At 39.4% G+C, this 21771-nt stretch overlaps 1 protein-coding gene across 2 annotated transcripts in view; it reads left to right on the top strand.

Annotated features, from left to right (window-relative positions):
* The window catches only part of AUH (AU RNA binding methylglutaconyl-CoA hydratase), a 36381-nt gene extending 15769 nt beyond the window's left edge, over window positions 1-20612 (top strand). Inside the window, exons 7-11 of one of the 2 annotated variants that reach the window (XM_026674057.2) lie at window positions 7986-8173; window positions 13052-13102; window positions 15924-15971; window positions 17982-18055; window positions 19612-20612. In XM_026674057.2, the coding sequence (XP_026529842.2) occupies window positions 7986-8173; window positions 13052-13102; window positions 15924-15971; window positions 17982-18055; window positions 19612-19615 (365 nt within the window). In that variant the 3' untranslated portion in view covers window positions 19616-20612. Of the gene's footprint in view, window positions 1-7985; window positions 8174-13051; window positions 13103-15923; window positions 15972-17981 lie in introns of both variants that reach the window. The other variant, XM_026674048.2, reaches the window with a different exon arrangement.
* Window positions 20613-21771: the final 1159 nt, after the last annotated feature.

Genomic DNA, 21771 nt, shown 5'->3' with positions numbered 1-21771 from the left:
GGTCAATTCCTGACAGCTCATATAACAGGAAAAAATATCTACTTTTCTCTGCTGTTTTTTCTGCAGGCCACTGTGCATCACACTTTATGTTTTATATTGTAGTATATTTTAATTTGAATATTGTTGTTGCTACTATTACTTTAGTTTATACTTAAGACACAAAATAGTATTGTGGATTCTGGTAGTCCTTAACTTATGACCACAGTGGATCCCGGAAATTTGATCATAGGTTGTTGTAGTCATAAGTTGAGGTGATAATCTTTCTTAACTTTTTATTCTGAACAATAACATAGAACTCCAAAGTAGCAATGTTCTCAACAAATCACTATAACACGGGTGTCAAACTTGTTGTATCACGTTGCTGTGGGTTGGATGTGGCCTGTGCATGATGCATTTGGCCTGCAGGTTGCCAGTTTGACACCCCTGTATTATGACAACACATGCATAATAATGTCATTGCATAAATTTTACCTATCTGCTTTGGAGAGAGAGTGTGGAGGATTGTTCTGAATTACAGAAAATCAATGTAAACACTTTACATTTGGTTTGAATGATGCAAGCTTAGGTTATTAGTTTTTAGCAAGAAAGATTTCACAGACTATTCTGGTCCTGAAATTGATCACTTTAACAATTCTATATAGTCTGGAAGTGACCTGAATTTGAAATAGGTTGTTCTGGCATCAGGATTATCCATTGTGTTGTTGGAATGGTGGCTTCCAGAACACTTGTTAGTTCCAGAATTAGAATATTAAACCACAAAATGTTTGGCACATGCCTGATTTCTTGTATGGTAAATTGGATGATCTGTTGACGGTTATTGTCCTAAAAATAGAAAAAAAAAAATTCTACAAGATAAATGGTATGATTTTGATTTTGAAGCCTAAACAGTTGCCTCTTTTTACTTCCCTCCAACTGTGTGAACAAAATTGCTGCTATAAATAGCAAGTGATGCATACACAAACTTTCACAGTTTGCTTTAACAACTAGGACATTATATTTAACAAAATGAAGAAGTTCCCCCCACGCATTTCAGATAATAGGGAGGAAACCTGGACAAGCATATAAATTCACTTGAAATCCCTGAGAGCCACTACAAATTTTGTTGGGCTAGAAAACATGAATGTGAGATGTATTTCTATTTATATGAAAAGAAATAGTGAGGTTGGAATTAATGGTGAAACCTTAAGTGGATGAAAAAATAGATTTATGAATCTAGATATTGGTATATCTGGGATCTATATAGAGACCTTAAAACTATGAAAGCTCAAGCTCTTAAATTTTATAAAGATTTGGAAGTACTGAACTTAATTATTTTTATTTCACACGAAATCAGAATCAAGACCTTAGAAGGAAATTAAGAATTTCATGATAAATTAATTACATACAGTATCTGCAAACTTAAAATACATAGATGACTAATTTGAAATAACTTTAAAAAAATTAATTTGCTTTTGGATATGCAGATCAGCTGACCACTTTGTTAATTTTACATAAAAGAATATATTTAGGAAGTCTTCTCATTGCTAGCTGATTCTATTTGTGGAAATAAAATGAGTAGGAAGTAGAAGTAAAATAATGATTTAACCAGCTCTTCTTTCGCAAATGCTAAATTTAAAGAGGAAAAATGATTTGCCATGTCTGTCATGTCTGTGGACAGAAAACAAGAAACCATTATTTTTAAATCCAACAATCTACTGTCTTTCTTCTGCGAGAAAATACTTTAAAATGTACACATACTGTGATGGAAATTCTCTGATGTGGAATTCTTACAGCTTTTGCATTTATCTGCTTTGTAACAAACTTTGTTTTTTTTCCCTTTCCCTTTACTTCAACAGTTGTTGCTCCTGTATGAATACAGAAGCTTCCTTTTCTATATTTTTATTTCCAGGGTCAGAGAGGTGAGGAGCTTTAAGCCAGAGCCTACCATAGATTTATAATAAAGGACTTTTTTGCCCATTTTAAATAGTAGAGTGAGATTTGTTTTTTCTTTATTATATTTACTTTCTTTTAGTTTAGATTTATAATCATTATTTAAATCATTTTTGTATCTATTACTTTTTAAGCTTCCACAGAACAAGATGTCTGCCATGTTGGAAAATTGGTTTTGAGAAATATTTTGCCTATATGAAGGTATAGGCCTAAAGTTATCAGCTAGAATCTTATTGGGCTCAGATTAAAAAAGAGGGTGGGTGGGTGAAATTTTTTTACAGCCAGATATTATGTTGCAGGAAATATTCTACCAGAGTTGGTATTGAACCGGTTCGCACCAGCTCGGGCGAACCGGTAGTGGTGATTTGGCATGGGTCGCCAAACTCAGTTGCCTGGTCGCCTGCTTTTCCCGGTCGCTTTCCTAGCTTTCCCTACCACGTGGTGGCCGTGGCGCAGCTCGGGTGGATGTCCCAGGACTGCTGTACATGCTGACTGCGTGTGCAGCTGCTACACTTGCAGTGCGTATGTGCGGCAGGCCCGGGACATCCACCTGCCTGTCTGCCCTCCTGGAGAACGTTTTCTTCCTTCTCCCAGTGGACGCGCCTCTTCCAGCCTGGCCCGGCCAGCCAGCAGGTGGGTGGGTGGATGTCCCGGGGCTCCTCGCCCCCCTTGACGCGATATGCCTGCAGCAGCCCATCAGGCCAGCTGAGCCGGGAGCTGCCGTTCCCAGGCTTCTACTCGCCCATGCTTGGTTGACACCTCTTCACCTTGTCTGAAGCGGCTGGTCCTGCCCCTCACCCTCCGATCCCTCACCTGGCCTGAGAAGGTAAGGGCAATGGCAGGGGATAGCGAAGTGGCCGGGTTCCTATCTTCCCCTCTGTCTCCCCCACTCTCTGTGTTTATGTGTGTGTGTCTCTCTCCCTCAAAGCTGCGGGTGGGCTTTCCTTGGTGCTCTTTGCTACTTTCATTTCTTCTTTTTGGAATCCAGACTGGCTGAACAAGGATCACCAGCCATGCTAGAAGCATCCCTTTGGGTGACCCTCCTCCTCCTCCTCGTGTGTGCATGCCATCCTCCCGGATCCGCCACGGCCACTGGTTGTGAGAGGAGGAGGAGAAGAGTCGCCCAAAGGGACTGGCTGAACAAGGATCGCCAGCCATGCTAGAAGAGTCCCTGGAAAGTAGTAAAGAACGCTTTGTCCAGCCGCAGCTTTGACACACACACACACACACACACACACACACACACACACACACACACAGAGTGGGGGGGAGGGAGGTGAAGATAGGGAGAGAGGCAGAGAGAGAGAGACAGATACAGAGTGGGGGAGAGAGAGCCATAGAGAGACACACAGAGAGGGGGAGGGGGGAAGAAAGAGGGAAAGAGAGAAAAAGAGGGAATGAGAGAGGAAGGGAGAGAGATAAGAAGAAAGAGAAAAAGAAAGAGGAAGGAGAAGGAGAAAGAAAGAAAAAGAGAAAGGAAGCGAAAGGAAGAAAAGGGATAGACAAAGAAAGGGAGAGATGGCAGGAAGGGACAAAGAAAGAAAAAGAAAGGGAGGGAGGAAAAAGTGAATGAGATATATGGATAGATAAATACATGGAAGGAGGGAGGGAGGGAGAGAGGGAGAGAGAGAAAAAAAGGAGAGGAAGGAAGGACACAAACCCTGGCTTCAGAAGACTCTTTGAAGCAGCACAGCAATCTAGGGCTGGCCTGCAAGGGATCTCGGAGGTCATCTAGTCCAACCCCTTCCTCCAACAGGAGATCCTTAGAGAATTGTAGAATAGCAGGGTTAGAAGTGTGTGCGTGTGCGTGTGTGTCTGTCAAAATTCCAAAAACAGGTCAAGTAGTTCTGGGGAGATCAGTCATAAATTAGAACACTTGCTAAGCAACCGGCCATTAAGTGAGGACCACTTGTATTTGGTTTGCCAGTCACATGATCACCTGGCCACGCCCATGTAATCACATGGCCCACAAAGCCATGCCCATCCGGTCATGTGTCCACAAAGCCACACCCATCTGGTCATGTGACCAAGCCACGTCCACCCAGTCAAATAACCACCAAGCCACACCCACAAATTAAGCCACGCCCACAGAACCGGTAATAAATTTTTTTTGAATCCCACCACTGTATTCTACCAAGTGAACTATTTTTCTTGAGACCTAGAAGTTGGATTGGACATTATGGGTAGTTATTATGCTTAATAGTAATTCTAAAATTAATGTATAATACAAGCTTCGTGACACTGAATTATACTTTATTTTCTTATTAGAAAAGATTAATTAATAACACTATTGGTCTGATTGACTTTTATGGCCTCAAGAATAACTTATTGAAATACTACAAAGATGTTTTCCTAAACTTTATTCCACTCTGTCAACTCATAGTGATTTTAATTTACTAATTCAGGATTCTCAGCTACATAGACATCCTCCAAAAGATCCTCTTATCTATTCCCACGGTTTGAAAGTATTCCAAGAATATATACTGAAATTTAAACTAATTCGTGCATTTGAAATCTAAAAAGTAAATGCACATGAAAACATTTTTAACTAGTTTTTTTTAAAAATTATTCTGCTGTGAATTAATCATTTTTATGTACTACTTAATAGGATTCATTTCAATTGCAGGCCATGTTTCAGTGACTCTCATTCTGAAATTAAAAAACTATAAAAAACTATCATTTTCAGATGCTATCTGAATATTTCTATTATAGATTTTTCTTTCTTGGAACATAAAAACGTGAAAATGGTTTCTTTTTCCTACTAAATTGTTAGTCCTTTGGGATGATTTTATATAAATAAAAAAGAGCAAAAAGAGCCATTTTAATCTTAAGACAGCTGGAATATATGGTTAAAACTCACATTTTGCTTATGCTAGAAACCCCACAGATAAATCATGTGAAATATTTATAGTACCTAAATTGGCTACTACATTGAATTTTTTTTTTTGAAATGCATTAATTAGAATTTTTAGGAATTAGGTGAGAAAACAGGAAACCTTTTTTTGTTCCTTTGAATCATATGTAATATTTTATTTCAATATCATGGCATTTGTGCAGTGCTGACTACAGATTATTGGCACTTAATATTTAGATAACCAGTGGTCGGCAACCAGTGGGCTGGGGATCATTGGTGGTCCACGAGAAAATTTTGGTGGTCCGCAGAGAAATGTCATCTCCAAAGCACCTCCCAAAACAATTAATCCAGGCTGCGCGGACACAAGGCTGTGCCGTCCACATGGTCCGTGGGAAAACAAGGCTTGCGTTGCTTGCACTGCAAACAACACGAGGTAGTGAGGGGAGTGGGGAAAGGGCGGAGGGGGGATTTGCCCCACTTGCCCCACACACCTGGCCTGGCCATCGGGCTACTTCTTTCTGCTTCTTTCTTCTGCTTTTGGCTGTATGCAGGGAAAGCAGCAAAAGTCTTTCTTTCTCTCCCCCAAACTCCGCCAGAAATTAGTCTTTGGGACCCTACAAGGCAATCCTGCTCCAAGAGGCAGTGCCAGCAAAGACTCATTTCTGGCTGAGTTTGTGGGAGAGAAAGAAAGACTTCTGCTGCTTCTGCTGCTTTCCTTGCATGAAGCCAAAAGTCTCTCTCTCTCCCCCTGAGAACAGAGCTAGAGACGGTATCCTGCAATCTCAAATAAAGAATGATCGATCGGTAGGAAAACAGGGTGGGAAATTTTCCTATAGACTTTTTGAGGACTTTCCCAGGGTCTCTGGTCCACGGGATTTAAAATTATGAGTTTGGTGGTCCCTGAGGTCCAAAAGATTGGTGACCCCTGACCTAGACCATTAAAGATGAAAAAGAAGATATATCAGTATGAATTATGATTTAAAATGTCAGCATTAACAAGCTTAAGATAATTTAGCTTTTACTTACAGAGCTGACTATAACAGTAAAAAGCAGTTGCACATCATATCAAAATAGTTTTATACAGTAAATGTTTTTGTCTCAAGCTGATTACTTAATATTAAGGTCTCCATTGTAATATTATTTACTGTTGATGCATATTGAAGAAAAAAGAAATAGACAAAACCAAATAGGCACAACAACTAAAAAGAAAAAAACAAGGTTATTTGGTTTCTGACTTTCCCCTTTTTGTGCTTCTGCTAATTTATAATATTCATAAACATTTAGATTCACAGAGAGGCCAAACTGTAAATGTTTATATTTGCTGTGCTGCGTGATATCCTGTAGTTATTCTTGCTTACATTTAGTTAAAATTCTGTTGTGAATATATATTGTTAATTTTGCCAGTGCTGCATATTTTCCAAATTTAAGTTCCCAATCAAATATTGTTGGGATTATATCTTTTTTCAGTGTGGGGCAAAATTTATTCTTTCTGACATCATCATATATTTCAGTAAATGATGATTTTTCTTGTTGATATCAAGGCAATGTTGACTGCTAGTGACTGCCTGAATGAGTTTTCCTGGCAAGAATTTCAGATTTGCTATTCCATTTTTTTCTACAATTTAGAGGGAGTAACCAACCCAAAATCACTTAGCTGGCTTTGTGCCTAAGATGGAACCAGAAGAGCGATCCCCAACCTTTATATCTTTTTGGACTGGCGGGGAGGGGGAGGGAGAGGTAATGGTTTATGCGCGAGTGGTGGGTAAGAGTGCACAAGTACAAAAGTATATAACCCCACAAGCAGTCCTGATTAAAACAATCAAATCATAACTAATAAATCCAAAATATATCAAACACACAAACCTGAGTCCAAAACCAGTTCTGAAGTATTTTTCAGAACCATGAAGTGCTTTCTGTATCTCTGTGGGGGAGGGGGCGAGAGAGGGGTTGCTATTCTAGAGGCAAGTTTCCTCAGTTCCACAAGATTTTTAACATTTAATAGAAGGGAGCTGTAATGTTTGCTATTGTTTTTATCTATTAAATGTTTATGCTCCCCATCTTCTCTATCAGGTGACTCTGTTACTATTCTGTTATCACTTACTGGGCAGGTAGAAGTAATTAAGTTAGGCAGACCCTTAAATGAATTTATCAATGAATGCACCGTCCCAGCTTTGCCAAAGGTAATTGGCAAGCATGATTAGCACTGTCTGCATAGAGTACACCAGTGTGAAAACCAACTGAAACATGTCCAGGTAATCCATTTCCTCCAAGATCCTCTGTAATTATTGACCAACCACTTTCTCTGCAACCTTTACTATGAAGTGAATTTGGAGCCTGGAAAATAGTTTTGTCTAATACAGGGATGTCAAATTCACGGCCCACAGCCTGGATATGTGATGCGCTGGCCACACCCATGCCTGGTTTAGCAAAGGGGGGGAAAGTTACGATACGTCATAGGATGACGCCATGACAACACGAGTTTGACACCCCTGATCTAGAATAACGTAATGGCCAACGATGGACTCCTGAGAAGAGGGCATGCCATTGCCTCTTTCAGGCCAGCAGAACCACTCCCTCAAAGAAGCAGAAATCACTGCATGGACCCATCCCTTGATTACGTCCATATCAGCTTCATAACTGGAGAGAGTTCAGGATCTAACAAATGTGGCTGAATTAGCAGACAGAAAGTCCTTCAGTTAAAGATTGAATATTATTTTCTGTGTTTGGTAAGAAGTATACACTACTTATATGTTATCATTGCCTAACATCCATCAGCAATATAGGCTGTTTGACTGCAGCTGATGTTAGATAATAAACAGTACTGATTTGCTGGTTAATGAAAACTAAAACTTACTTTGTTGTGCCAAATTTCAGCACATATATTTTCTTAAATTATTGATGAGATGTGCATTTTTATAAATATGTTTGGTCTATTTTCTATGTTGGAAAGTTGCTGAGTGGAGATGACCTGTTAAAATTGGATATGCATACTTGCCTTGAGAAAGAAAATAATGTGTGTATTATGTTGTGCTTTATATACATAGGCATTTTCTTAAAGTACTTGAACTCTTACTCTGTTGGTAATTGTAGTAGTAAAATCACTCTTAGGTTTATTAATCAGTCACACATCTTGATATATTAAACATGATGATACACCATAGCATCAGTATTTGAGTTTTCTCTTACATTTCCTAAACTACAGGCGGGACACAACGACTACCTCGTACCATTGGTGTGTCTCTGGCAAAAGAATTAATATTTTCTGCTCGTGTACTTGATGGTGAAGAAGCTAAATCAATTGGCTTGATCAGTCATGTGGTGGAACAGAATGAAGCAGGGGATGCTGCCTACAAAAGAGCTTTAGCCCTGGCAAGAGAATTTTTACCTCAGGTACAGTCTCAATGGATAATATTCTTTATTCTGTCATTTTGTTTCAATAGATGACAATTATTAGTAAAATATATATGAAAGCCCTCCATAGTATTTCTACCATAATTGAATCCTGTGTAGGATCTTGCATATGAAATAGCAAAATGTGGCTCGCTCTTCAGTAAAGTATATCTTGCAGCTGTCCCTTTCTTCGCACTTCTTTTCTTTTTCATAACTCACAAGTGAAGCATTTCATGAAAGTCCTAGAGTAGAAAGTCCTTATTTTCTGATTCTTCACCACTTCTGGTCTGCAGCCTTTCCTTTGTTTTCTCTCTCTTAATGTTGAAACTCTTTGAATTAATGTCTGTAGTCCTGATAAACTGTCATGCCCTTGTTAGAGTCAGACTCTGAGAGGGAGGAGGAACAGCCGACAGGGAGTGGAGGTGTGGCTCTGAAGGTTGTGAAGGAGGCTGGGGAAGGGCAGAGACTGGCTGGGCAGTCAGAGGAAGAATCAGGCCCATCCCCTCTTCATCCTAGGACACGCAGGGAGGAACAGAGAAGGAAACTACTTGACTTACGAGAGAGGAAGCGGCCATGATCCCCCTCATTGGTTGCAGCTGGGCAGAAAAGTATATGAGAGATGGTTAAAACACAGCGTTGCCAGAAGCAAAGCGTGTTTTATTTTGGGCTGAAGTTATCTTGGTTGGCATCCTTCCAACAGACTGTGCCTTGTTATCTCCTTGAAGTTGGAAATTACTTATCCTGGTCCGTTGTGGAAATTCCTTCATTGTAGTTTGTTTTGGTTTTTTATTTCACCTCTATCTGCTCATTCATTCTGTATTGCTTTCCTTTGAAGACTATTTTTGCATAAGGTTTATCTCCAACTGAGAATTATTGAATAGTGGGGCCAAGTTGGAGGCATTAAAGGACATTTATTTACGTTTTGGATTTTGTTATGTTTGTGTTACACTCCGGGTCTTCTTCCATGAGCTGTTCAGAGCATCCAGTAGTGGGAGGTGCTTCAGTCTCTGCATGTCTAGGCTGGGCTTAATTTGTGGAACGCTCCTCCTCCTCCATGGGACTCCTCCCCAGTGTTTCCCAGTTTCTGGCTCAGCCTCATGAGAGATAGACAATGCTTGTGATTCTTCCTTGGCCGAAACAGGAAAAATTCTTTCCTTGCTAGCAGGTTTGAAAGTTAATCAGCTTGTCTTTAGAATCCTTTAGTCTTCTAATCGCATGTCTGAGGATGAGGGCCTTGTTCATGACCAACCTGTTTTTACAGGCTTATTCCACCCACAACTTTTCAGATCTCTCTTGTTTAAGGCAAAAAACATTGCATGCCTAAACAAGTCGCCCCCTTCTACCACTCCAGCTCCTTCAGAAGAGGGACCACAGAAGATCTAATTTTCAACAAACCAGTAGTCGAGGCAGAGGTGATCCCAGTTCCTCCCATGTTTTCGGACCTGGTACAGAAACAGTGGGCCTCTGCAGCAGTGTACCCAGCCCCCACTGGTGGACCTGTTCGCTTCCCCCCTCAATGCTCAGCTCCCAAGATTTTTTTCCAGGTACCCCTCGCAAGGAGTGGAGAACTTCAGTTCACTCCGCTGTCGTTGGCTCCCGGGACTTCTGTATGCATTCCTGCCACTTGCACTGCTTCCCAAGGTCATCCAGAAACTGCTAGACGAGAGGGCGGAGCTGCTTCTAGTTGCTCCTTACTGGCCCAGACGGCCGTGGTTTGCAGACCTCCACAGTCTATCCGTATCAACACCATGGAGAATTTCACCAGCCAGGGTCTCGCTAACCCAGGGACCCCTTCAATATCCGGACCCTCAATGGTTGTACCTGACTGTCTGGAGGTTGAGAGGAGTCGTCTGAAGAGCGAAAAGTTTTCCAACAGAGTTATCGCCACTATCCAAGCCTCCAGGTGCCCCTCAACAACTCACATTTACAATGCCACATGGACCAGTTTCTGCAAATGGTGTACTAAGTCTCGAATTGATCCCATCTCTCCACCTGTGGCTCAAATCCTAGAGTTCTTGCAAGAGGGACTTGACAAGGGATTATCACCTAATACGTTGAAAAGACAGGTGGAAGCCTTGGCATCAGTTTTCACTTGTGAAGGCCTACTATCTCTTTCCCATCATCCATGCATATGGAGTTTCCTTCGAGGACCCACAAATTTATGCCCTCCTGTGGTACACCGTTATCCCACCTGGGACCTTAACAAGGTCCTCGTCGCACTCACTAAGGGCCCTTTCGAACCCTTGAAATGGTCAAGTCTCCAATTTCTGACATATAAAGTAGTTTTCCTTGTAGCAATCACTTCTGCTCGTCGTATTTCGGAGATTGCAGCTTTGTCTATCAGACAAGATCTTTGTGTTTTCCATTCTGACTGGGTGGTCCTTCGTCCTGATCCTACGTTTATACCCAAAATTAACTCGGTTTTTCATAGGGCACCAGAGCTGAAACGTCCTAATTTTTGTCCCAGACCATCCCAAGGGTTGGAACTACAATGGCATAGGCTTGATGTGAGGCGAGCATTGCGAATATATATTAACCACACAGCGGCTTTCAGAAAAATGGAAGCCTTATTTGTGTCGTTTCAGCCCAACACTCAGGGATGCAAGGTCTCACCTTCTACAATAGGATGTTGGCCACGGGCCGCGATAGTGAAAACGTATCAGACTCAATCACTGCAGGTGCCCAGGGGCATAACAGCTCATTCAACAAGGAGCGCCGCAACATCAGCAACGTGGGCCACACAGGCACCAATAATTGAAATTTGTCGAGCCGCAATAATTGAAATTTGTCGGGCCTCTCCATCGCCATTCATTAGGCATTATAAAATAGATGTATTTGCATCCACTGAGGCCTCCTTTGGCAGAAGAGTTCTGCAACGGGTCCACAGGGACCAGGAGGGGCTTTCAGGCCAGACGGAGTCCCTCCCGTAGGACAGGCCAAGCTTTGGTATGTCCCACTACTGGATGCTCTGAACAGCTCATGGGAGAAAGGGCATTGGTACTTACCTGACACAACCATTCTCTTTGAGCTGTGAAGAGAATCCAGCCCCACCCTTTTTCCATCTGGTGGGGTCCTGTTTCAGCCAACAACTTGTTAGGGCATTGAGGATGAGGGCGTTTATTTCTCTAGTCTTCACCAAAACTGGGGAACGCTGGGGAGGAGTCCCGTGGAGGAGGAGCGTTCCACAAATTAAGCCCAGCCTAGATATGCAGAGGCTGAAGCACCTCCCACTACTGGATGCTCTTCACATCTCAAAGAGAATGGGCGTGTCAGGTAAGTACCAACGTCCTATCACATCAACTTTCTGATGTTTGTGACATCAAATCATTGAGATACAGAATTGTGTGTGTGTGTGTGTGTGTGTGTGTATGTATGTATGTATGTATGTATGTATGTATATGTATGTATGTTGATGAGGACTTTCCTGATTTTCCATAGAACAAGATAGTCCTTTATTCAGGTACCTTTTTCATTCAAAATAGTCTGTTTTCCCTGTTCTTGAACACCATTCAAAACATTGTGTAGGATGATCAGGCTGAGCCCAAGGAAGGGATCAAATCCGCTGTCGGTTCTCAAGTCCCTTCACACCCACAAGAGATCTAAGTCAAGTAACCTTGAATTCCGTTGACTCTTATCTACTGCCAATTTGCTTTTACTGTTAATTCAAATTCTTATAGATAGTGTTAGTGTACAATAAACCTATATTCATTTGAACTATCTGGACTCCTGATTTCCTGTGCTTGACACATTGCTTTATTCTTTTGATGCGTATCATTTTTAATTTGGTTTGGCCAGTACAATACCATTTCACTGGGACTGAAGTTCGTTGGTTTTTCAAGGTCCATCATTCTCCATATTGATAATGGGAGCCATAACAGTTTGCTCCGGCTATTGCTGCTTGATTCTCATTCAGGATTGGCAGCTTTCCTCCTGGTGATATTAGGTGGCCATGAAAATTTATTCTCATCTTCACTTACCAACATAGGAAATGGAAAGACCATTGCTTTTTCTGACACATTGTGATGATTAGAAAGAAACTTTCTACTTATGCATTTGTTTGAATTGATAGATGACCGTTGCAGTTGTATATTTGCAGCCAAGAAACCTTTTCTATTTTTGTTTTCCTGTATAAATATTCAGAGACAGGTCTTTCTCATCTTGGTGCTCTATTTGATATTTACTTTCCAAATGCCAAATTTACTTTTCAGGAATTCAGCTCTCATACATCAATCAGGTGCCATGAAACTGGCCAACAAATTACAGATTTTATATCATAGAAATTCTTACAAAAATTGCAGTGCCTTTCCTTTTTAATCTTGGTAAAAAAATATTATAATGCATGTAGAAATACAAATAGAAATAAATGAACTTGCTAAATACAGCTTTGCATATGCATGCACATATCTATTTTATAGATTTAGATCACTCTTATTTTATAAAACTCATGGTGGTGTACTTAATCCTCCTTCCTCCTATTTTCCCCACAATACCAATCCTGTAAAGTGGACATTGTAGAGGCACTACAACTCATAATCTGATTTTTAATCCAGCACTTTTATCATTAGTTCCAGATTGCTGATACAGCATTCATTCTGTTATGAAATACGTTTTAAGCCCTTGAGTACAAAACTTATTCTACATAAAAGATTCAGTATTGTGTTTACTGAAGTCAGCTTGTCAAAGTGAAGTTATAGATTAAGGTTTTAATTCTTATCCTCAAATGCTGTTATGGTCCACATGCATTTTCCTCCCTCTAAATGTAACAATTAATACAATTGACTTCTGAGATAACAAAATGAAATGTTGATATTTGAATCCTTTTTAAAAATCACAAACCTTATTTTCTATGCTGAAACTTACATTTCTTTTTAATTTTAGGGGCCCATAGCAATGAGAGTTGCAAAATTGGCCATAAATCAAGGAATGGAAGTAAGAAAATCTATTTGTGCATACTATTTAATTTTTTTCTTTTAAAGGGAAGAGTAGATGCAGAAATTGTATACTTGATATATATGGATCAAAATCTACAAAACGGTAGTTGGATGTATTGTTTCAAGCACAGTATGGAAAATTTAGAAAGTTGAATCTTATCCATACTTTTTTCCTGACTACTATACTTCTAGTCTCATTGCCTCACAGAATTGGAAAAGTTTGAATGTTACCCTCCTATTGCACATAAAACAATATGTGAGATTCTTATCACATCTTACTTATTCCTGAATTTGAAAAGAGTTAACTCTATAAATCAGCTTATTTATTCCTTAACTTTAGAAAGTCTTCTAAGCTATGATTTCTTTGTTTCAAATGAGCATTTTGAGCACAACATACTTTTATCAGGACTTGCAAATTTCTCTTTGGATAAAGACAATATATATTCTTTTTTATCTTTACCAGGTTTCTGAAAACATGCATTTTAGCACAATTATAACATAAAGTAATACCTTGAGACTTCTTAACTGTTAGTGAACAGTATCATTTTATCTATTTTTACAAAGCATGACCAAAAGCTATCTTCTTTAACATAATTTTGTTATTCATCTTTTTCTCTAAAGTTACATTGTGTCTCTTATTTTTAAAAAAATCCTTATTGTCAAAACCAAAGATCCTATCTTCAATTTTTCTGCTTTACGCAGAAAGTTCAAAAAGGATACCAAAAGCTATGTTGTGATGTATTTTGTCATATGGTTTTCTGAAAGTATGATATTGATCTATGTATATCTTTATATAAGTATATATGTTATTTATAGGTAGTTTTGTATCCCAGAGTTCTTAAGGAATATGAGAAGCATATAAACATACAGTAAATGTACTCAGCAAAAGTATTTGTGAATTTTTGTTGAAATAGTTCCTCAAATGGAAATCCCAAATGGTGCTTTGAATGCCCTTAATTGTACATGGAGAATATATCCTGTTACAGGCACTTAGTTGTTTTAAATTTGGCTAAGATTGAATTGCTGTTAAAATGTGGGAAAATGTTAGGGATCACTTGATTTCTCATATTTTTCTTATATTTCATTGCACTATGCCCACTTATCCCCTCTGGCCTTATAAATGTTTTATGTGGTTCTTCAGTGTAGTTTATTTTTTAAAAAATATTATATCAGTGACTTTACTATTATACATATGAGTCATAAAGTGGAATGTAGTATGCATCATGTAGGAGTTAGAATATAAATTATTGGAATAATATGTTGACATCTTGTTAAAAGTACCGTATTTGCCGGCGTATAAGACGACTGGGCGTATAAGACGAGCCCCCAACATTTCCACTCAAAATATAGTTTTTGTTATATACTCGCCGTATAAGACGACCCCCCCACTTGGAGGCATGCTTTTCAGGGCAAAAAAGTCATCTCATACGCCGGCAAATAAGGTAAGTTGTAACACTTGGGGTATTCTGGATATAATTCTTGATTGACACCCCCGCCCCTTTCCCCCAAACTTACAAAGCCACCAAAATGCTTTAGAGAGGCAGCTTCGCCTTTCTCAGGCTGGCACTCAATTCCTCTCCCTTTCTTTGTGACAGCCCCGCGTGCGTGCCATCGGGACTCCAAGGGTGGGGGGATGGACAGCTGCCAACTCTCTCTCTCTCTCTCTCTCTCTCTCTGTGTGTGTGTGTGTGTGTGTGTGTGTGTGTGGAGGGTAATTCCGGCTATCTCTGGCCTCCGCTCGGTTTTAAAGTCGCTGGCCGGTTCCCAAGTCGCAGCGCGCGCTGGCCGGGAGACGCGGCGCCGGGTGGCAGCTCGGTGCAGGGAGGCGGATCTTTTCTCTTAAGCGGGGAGGAGGAGGGGACAAGAGGAGGGACGGGACAGGGGGGCGGGAGGAGGGCGCCGCCTTCTTCCACCGCCCACCGGACCCTTTTCTTCCCAAGGGGACCCTGGAAAGCAGCTCGGGAGCCGGGTGGCCCTGCCCAGCGGGGTCCCATCAGGAACTTCCCGAGGACACCCCCCCGCCCCAAGCACAGCCCTCCCGGTCTTTCAAAGAGGGAGGGAGAAGCGGGAGGAGCAAATTGCCGCCCCCGCCCCGCTGCCCAGAAGGAGGGGGTGCCACAGTCCACCCCCACCACCTTCTCCCCCCACTCCCTGGGCCATTACGCGGCTCGGGCTGGCTGGCGAGCGGCCCGCCAGAGACTCTCCCGCTCCACCCCCACCCCACCTCCAGATTGGCCTCGCAGCGCCCGAGCCGGGCGGAGGGTGGGTGGGTGGGTGGGTGGGAGGAGGAGGAGAGAGACTCCGGCTGGGCTTGAAGGGGCTTCGCAGTTGCGGAGCTCCGCCCCGTCGCTCTTGCATCGAGTGACACGTATTTACCGGCGTATAAGACGACCCCCCACTTGGAGGCATGTTTTCAGGGCAAAAAGTCGTCTTATACGCCGGCAAATACGGTACTTTGAAGACATTAACTAGATTTGTGTGTAATTGGGACACATTTTCCATATAATAAAATTCTAAATAAAATTTCAGTGGCCTACCACAATAATACAATTAGATTAGGACCACAAAACCCTTGTAAGTACAACATCTTTATACTTTAACGTTAAGGAACCTGTCCATTAATCCCACCAAACATAACCAGAGATGAAAGCTATTGGAACCTGCCACTGATTTCATACATCCTTATGAAATTTGAACCTAAGATTCCATTGAAGTGTAGGTGAAACTATTATTATTATGGATAACAACTCATTTTTGAACTGGTATGCCAAATATTTTCAACACTGTTTTAAATTTATTCCACTTTTGTTGTTATTTAGGTAGATCTGCTAACAGGTTTAGCAATTGAAGAAGCCTGTTATGCTCAGGTATGAAATTAAAATTATCCTTCCTTGATGCCTTACAAAATGCTTCCTCCAGTTATTTCCTATGTTTAAATATTGGTAATATACAGATCGTCTTCACCCAATACCAAACTATAATAGTTGATAGTTCAGTTTTGATGAGGAGTAACGAATATCTGCTTTGCACCTCATGCACCTCACTTTTTTGGATAAGAACTTTACTCATTTACTCATTTACTGTTCAATTGTATATATACTGTTTAATTGTATATATGCCTACTTAGAAATAGGACTTAATTCCAGATTAATATGTACACATTTACTGTGTTAGAGTGCTCATATTGTAGTGAACACCTATTTTCTTGAATCAGTTATGTTCTTAAAAATTAGCCCTTGGCCTAGCTCTTTGAGTGATGCCAGTATTATTTAGAAATGCAGCTTCATAATACAAACATTTCTATGGAGATCCTCTATCATCCAGGTTAGCAGTCACCAACCAGTGGGCTATAGCCCACTGGTGGGCCACGAGAAAATTTTGGTGGGCCGCAGAGAAATCTCACCCTGGGAGCACCTCCCCAAAGCAATTAATCTAGTCTGCACAGAAACACAAGGCTGCGCCACCCACATGGCCCACAGGAACCCTCCCTGCCCACTCACTCCTTACCCGGCAAACTTGCCTGCTAAATTGCTATTTTACCGACCATCAGTTGTTCTGCTGTGCCGGGAGATTTAGATTAGCTTGGAAGCAGGAAATGGTTGGATTTCTTGCTTTCTAACTAGTCTTTAGATCTTTGGGTCTGCTTTTAAGCACAGCCGAACCTCCCTTAGGACTGAAGGTTCTATTAATCAGTGCAGACTCACGGCAAGCAAATTTTATGTGACAGACTGAGCTAGCCGATGGCAGATAGATAGATCTCTGAATGATTCTGTGAGCAACTCAATCTGCCTGCCTGCTTTGCCTGATTTTGGGTAAAAGTTGCTCTTTTTTTATAAAAAAATCAATATTTATATAAATATTTATAATATTTACATACAAGCCATGCCCAGCCAGTCATATGACCACCAAGCCACACCCACAAATTAGGCCACATCCACAGAACTGGTTAGTGGTCCCCGGGATTTAAAATTATGAGTTTGGTGGTCCCTGAGGTCCAAAAGGTCCAAGTCATGGTTGTGCGAGAGGTGCTTTTTCAAAAGGCAACTGGATTTTGTTTTTCCTTGAAAACATTTCACTTTTTATCCAAGAAGCTTCTTCAGTTCTGTTTCTTGAATTGAAGAAGATTCTTGGGTGAGAAACAAAACTTCAAGGAAAAGCAAAGTCCAGTTGCCTTTTGAAAAACCACTTTTGGGACAAACATCTCTTTTTCTCCTTGTACTACTTACCAACCCTCTGAGTTACAGGCCAGTTGGTAATCTCGACCTTCATGAAGAGTCTTCCTCACCACTGTGTTATTTTGAAATTTATCAAATTAACAATTATGTAATCTGAATAATAACTTGAAATAGATCAGCAAAATTGTGGATGCCAATGCAATTCTTATACCCTAAGAATATCTGGGAGGTTTTTATGACTTAACAGGAGGTGGGCTTTTTCTTTATTCTTGAGTGCACTATACTAATTCTGCCTTACATGAATTGTGATTGATTTGATTTGATTAAGATGATCTTATTCAGAACTGAAACTTGCAGGAGTGTTTAATTTTCCTGCAAGACCAGTTTTAAGAAGCCACACTTCACACTTTACATCCTTGTCGAAAATTAATTGTCACATATGTTGTACATTCTTTCTTGAGAGATTCTCAGTTCAGAACAAACAAATATGAGCCACTATTCTCAGTTTTATCCTGTCCCTGATAACCAGCAAAGCTTTGATTATAGAGGAGCATGATTGATTTACAACAGCTGCAAACATTTTGTAATCATGGCTCAGCTTACACTTTTTCTTATCTTTCTACACACTCATATCTTTGGGTGATGTTTGCATGTAAATGTTAACTAACTTACAAGAACTGAAAAAGATTTTCTTCTTTGTAGACTATCCCAACAAAAGACAGAATTGAAGGTCTTCTTGCTTTTAAAGAGAAAAGACCTCCTCACTACAAAGGAGAGTAAGAAAAACTTCTTTTAAAATGCAATTGAAATAAAAGGCTCCTGGAAGGACTTTTAGTTTACTTTTTGCCTCAGAATGTGGACTACTGCAACTATGGAAGTAAATGTAAATACACATAGTTTGATATATATAATGTATATGTCCTGAAGGCTTTTCTGTGAAATTGCAAGGTCATTGAATTCTACAGCACTTTATTCCACATCTTGGAACTGTATATCTTATCAATTAAATATATACATTCCTAAAGAGACTAAACAATGTAGGCGTTCTGTTGTTGGAACAAAGTAATTCTATAAACCAGACACTGTAGATTATATTGAATAAATTTATCAGTAGATCAGCAATGCACTTTTATTCCATCTGAATGTATAAATTTATGACGTTTCCCAAATTTATGAAAGAACAACTGGGAGTATATTTATATACTCTTGAAACAACTGTACAGCTTGTATAATTGTAAAGAGTTCTTCAGTATACTAATTGTGCTATGCTTCCAGCATAGGATTTTAACAATAAAATAGAAACTGAAACTTAGATTTGGGGGGCGCGTGGTGGGACGGGGTTGGGATTATTTACTTGAGGCATAAAAATTATGACTTGAGCTTTTTTGTGTATATAATGGCAATGAGTTTATTATTGTGTGTCTACAGGTAGTTGTTGACAGTTCATTTGGGCATCATTCAAAGTTACAATGGCACTGAAAAAGTGACTTATGACTGTTTTTCACACGACCACTGCAGTATCCCCCATGGTCATATGATCAAAATTTGGATGCTTGGCAAGTGGTTCAGATTTATGATGTTGCAGTGGGTCCAAGGGTCATGGGTCTTTTGTAGCCTTCCAATAAGCAAAGTGAAGCCAGATTCACTTAACAACTGGCTTACTAACTTAACGACTGTAACAACTGTGGCAAGTGAACTCATAAAACAGGGCAAAACTCACTTAAGAAATGCGTCCTTTAGCAACATAAATTTTGGGCTCAATTAGGATCATAAGTTAAAGACTACCTGTTGATGCAGACGTGTGCATGCACACACACACACAACCACACATACACACACAGAAATAACAGGCATTCTAACTAAATCCAAGAATGAATGTAAAACAGAATGAAAAGAATAAATGCAAATACATCAATAAACCCAATTTAACAAATCAGATAGCTTTACCCTACATACTAATCAAAACGGATCCAAGGACATTTTGTCTTATAAACTTGTACATTTTAATTAAGGGTGTATAGGGATCTTAATAACCAATTAAATAATAATAATAGGAGACCTTACCACCTTATGTTACACATGTCCAGAAATACAATTTTCTGCAGTTGTGTTGCCTACTAAACAAGGCTCCTCACTGGAAGGCAAATAAACTGAAATCGCTACAAAGAAAGTGACATTGCAAGCCAAGGGTTCTACACACTTGATGGCTCCCACAAAAAGGAATTGCTAGCGCTGCAACATCTGTCTGCTTGGAATTCTTCCAACTTTAGAAAGCAGCTGCATTCTGCTGAGAAGGTAAGAAGCAGCACTGATTTTTTTGTTTGTTTTACAGGTAGTCCTCAACTTACAGCAGTTCATTTAGTGACCGTTTGAAGGTACAGCAGCACTGGAAAAATACCATTTTTTCACACTTAAGACAATTGCAGCATCCCCATGATCACATGATCAAAACTGAGATGCTTGGCAACTGACTCATATTTATGACGGTCAGAGTGTCCTGGAGTCACGTGGTCACCTTTTGTGACCTTCTGTCAAGCAAAGTCAAAGGGAAGCCAGGTTCACTTAACAACTGTGTTACAACAACTGCAGTGATTCCCTTAAAAACTGGCAAAAAAAGATTGTAAAATGGAACAAAGCTCACTTAACGCCTGCCTTGCTTAGCAACAGAAATGTTGGGCTTCATTGTAGTTGTAAGTTGAAGACTATCTGTATTATAATTTACAGTTTAGGGATTCATACAAGTTTTTTTAAGGCAACCCCTCATTTAAAAAAAAATTTTTTTTAAAGAAAATGATGAGAGAAAAACTGCAATTAACTAAATCCATGTTGGAGTTCAGAAAGCTTAAGTCTTTCTAGACAGCTAAAATTAACATAAGATCATATGACTATGGCCAATCTTCGCTTTCTTCAAAGAAATAGAGGGGCTTATAAGGATTCTTATGCGCCTAACTTAATTTAATATATTATCATTCTTTCTGTGCAATCCCATCTTAAACAGTAGAACCAACATCTTATCTGGATTCATTGTCAGTTTTTTAATATCATCTGCAAGCATTAAACATATTGATGATGCCCACATTTTTTATTTTCTTTTTGTCTTCGGCTGTTAACCTAAGTTGGATGCTAACCTTTGTAGGGAAACTTATTCTACCCACTATATGAACTAGAAGGAGGTTTCATCTATGAATGCAGTGTATATCAGTTTTTTGTTTACATATTCATTCTGTTATATAGCATTGCCTAGTATGGAAAAATTATATGTAATTTTGTATGTTGCATGTCAGTAATAAATATAAGAATGGATCAAAATGAAACAAATATCCTTAAATTCAACATTCCACTTTTTGATTAAAATACTTCAGTGGACTTATCACTATGCTAGCTGACTGACCATTTTATCTATTATAATTTTAGAAAGAAAGAAAAAGTCTCCAAAAATATTAAAATTCTATTTTCATTGTGTAAGATGTAATGTTTAATAAAGTCATGCATCCAATTAAATATACTTAAGTGTACAGACATCACTCAAGACTAAATACATCTAGTGTATAAAAATAACATAAATTATGATAATTGCATGTTGAATGTCATTCATCAGAATTGCTTATAAAGGAATACAAAAATATCTCTACTAAACTGTAATATTTAGTCATTTTGATGCCTTATGTTTTAAAAATTATTTTGATTCAAGGAAATTATTTACACGTATCTCATTTTTCCTTCACAAGAAGAATGTTGCTATTTATTTGCAGCCCTTGTATCTGCAGCCTTCACTTCTGTGCATTAAAATATCATAGTATCTTAAGGTGTAATGAATTCCAGGGGAAAGATTATCCACATTAGGCAATAATTTATCCTCTGTTTCTTCCTTTTTGTTGAATTTATGTCGGTTAAACATTTGCTAGAAAGAAGGGCCCTTACAATTTGTTAAGCTGACAATTCAGTACATAATCCTTTTGTACTGATTCCATTTGCACCCACCATGTTAACCTCAAAGCAAAGTAATTTCTCAATCTTCTTAAGCTTTTTGGGGGAAAAGAATCAGATGGGGGGAAAAAAAAGTTATTCTTAGACCCCGTGCAAGTAAGGGGATTTATTCTCATTCAAAAAATCCAAACCATCACCTCACTTCTAGCTAAAGTGAATATCCAATTAATATATTATTTATAATGCTAACTCTTTTAGATTAATTATATCAAATAGAATCAAAGCATGGATTATGAACTGCTAATTTTTCTTAATTGCATTGTTCCAGTGTGATGTGTAGAACATAATCTTTAGAGTACCTGTAGCTTTGAAGCACAATGGCTTGTCAATATGTAATCACTAGGTGAGTTACACATCTGGATTTACTGCTTGCCATAGTTGCCAAAAAAAAATGCTATGGCCTCTTAAGCTATTTCACTATATTTGCATATTTTTGTTATGAAACTTTGGAAAATCAAATAAATAGAAGTGAAATTCACTATGAGAAAACTGGATTTGCAGCAAG

This window comes from Notechis scutatus, chromosome 2 (assembly GCF_049901735.1).
Source record: "Notechis scutatus isolate UNSWTSFEM ecotype Mainland chromosome 2, rNotScu1.2, whole genome shotgun sequence".
Lineage (NCBI taxonomy): Eukaryota > Metazoa > Chordata > Lepidosauria > Squamata > Elapidae > Notechis > Notechis scutatus.
Note: the sequence above shows the minus strand (reverse complement) of the source record. Positions and strands in the feature narration are given on the sequence as shown.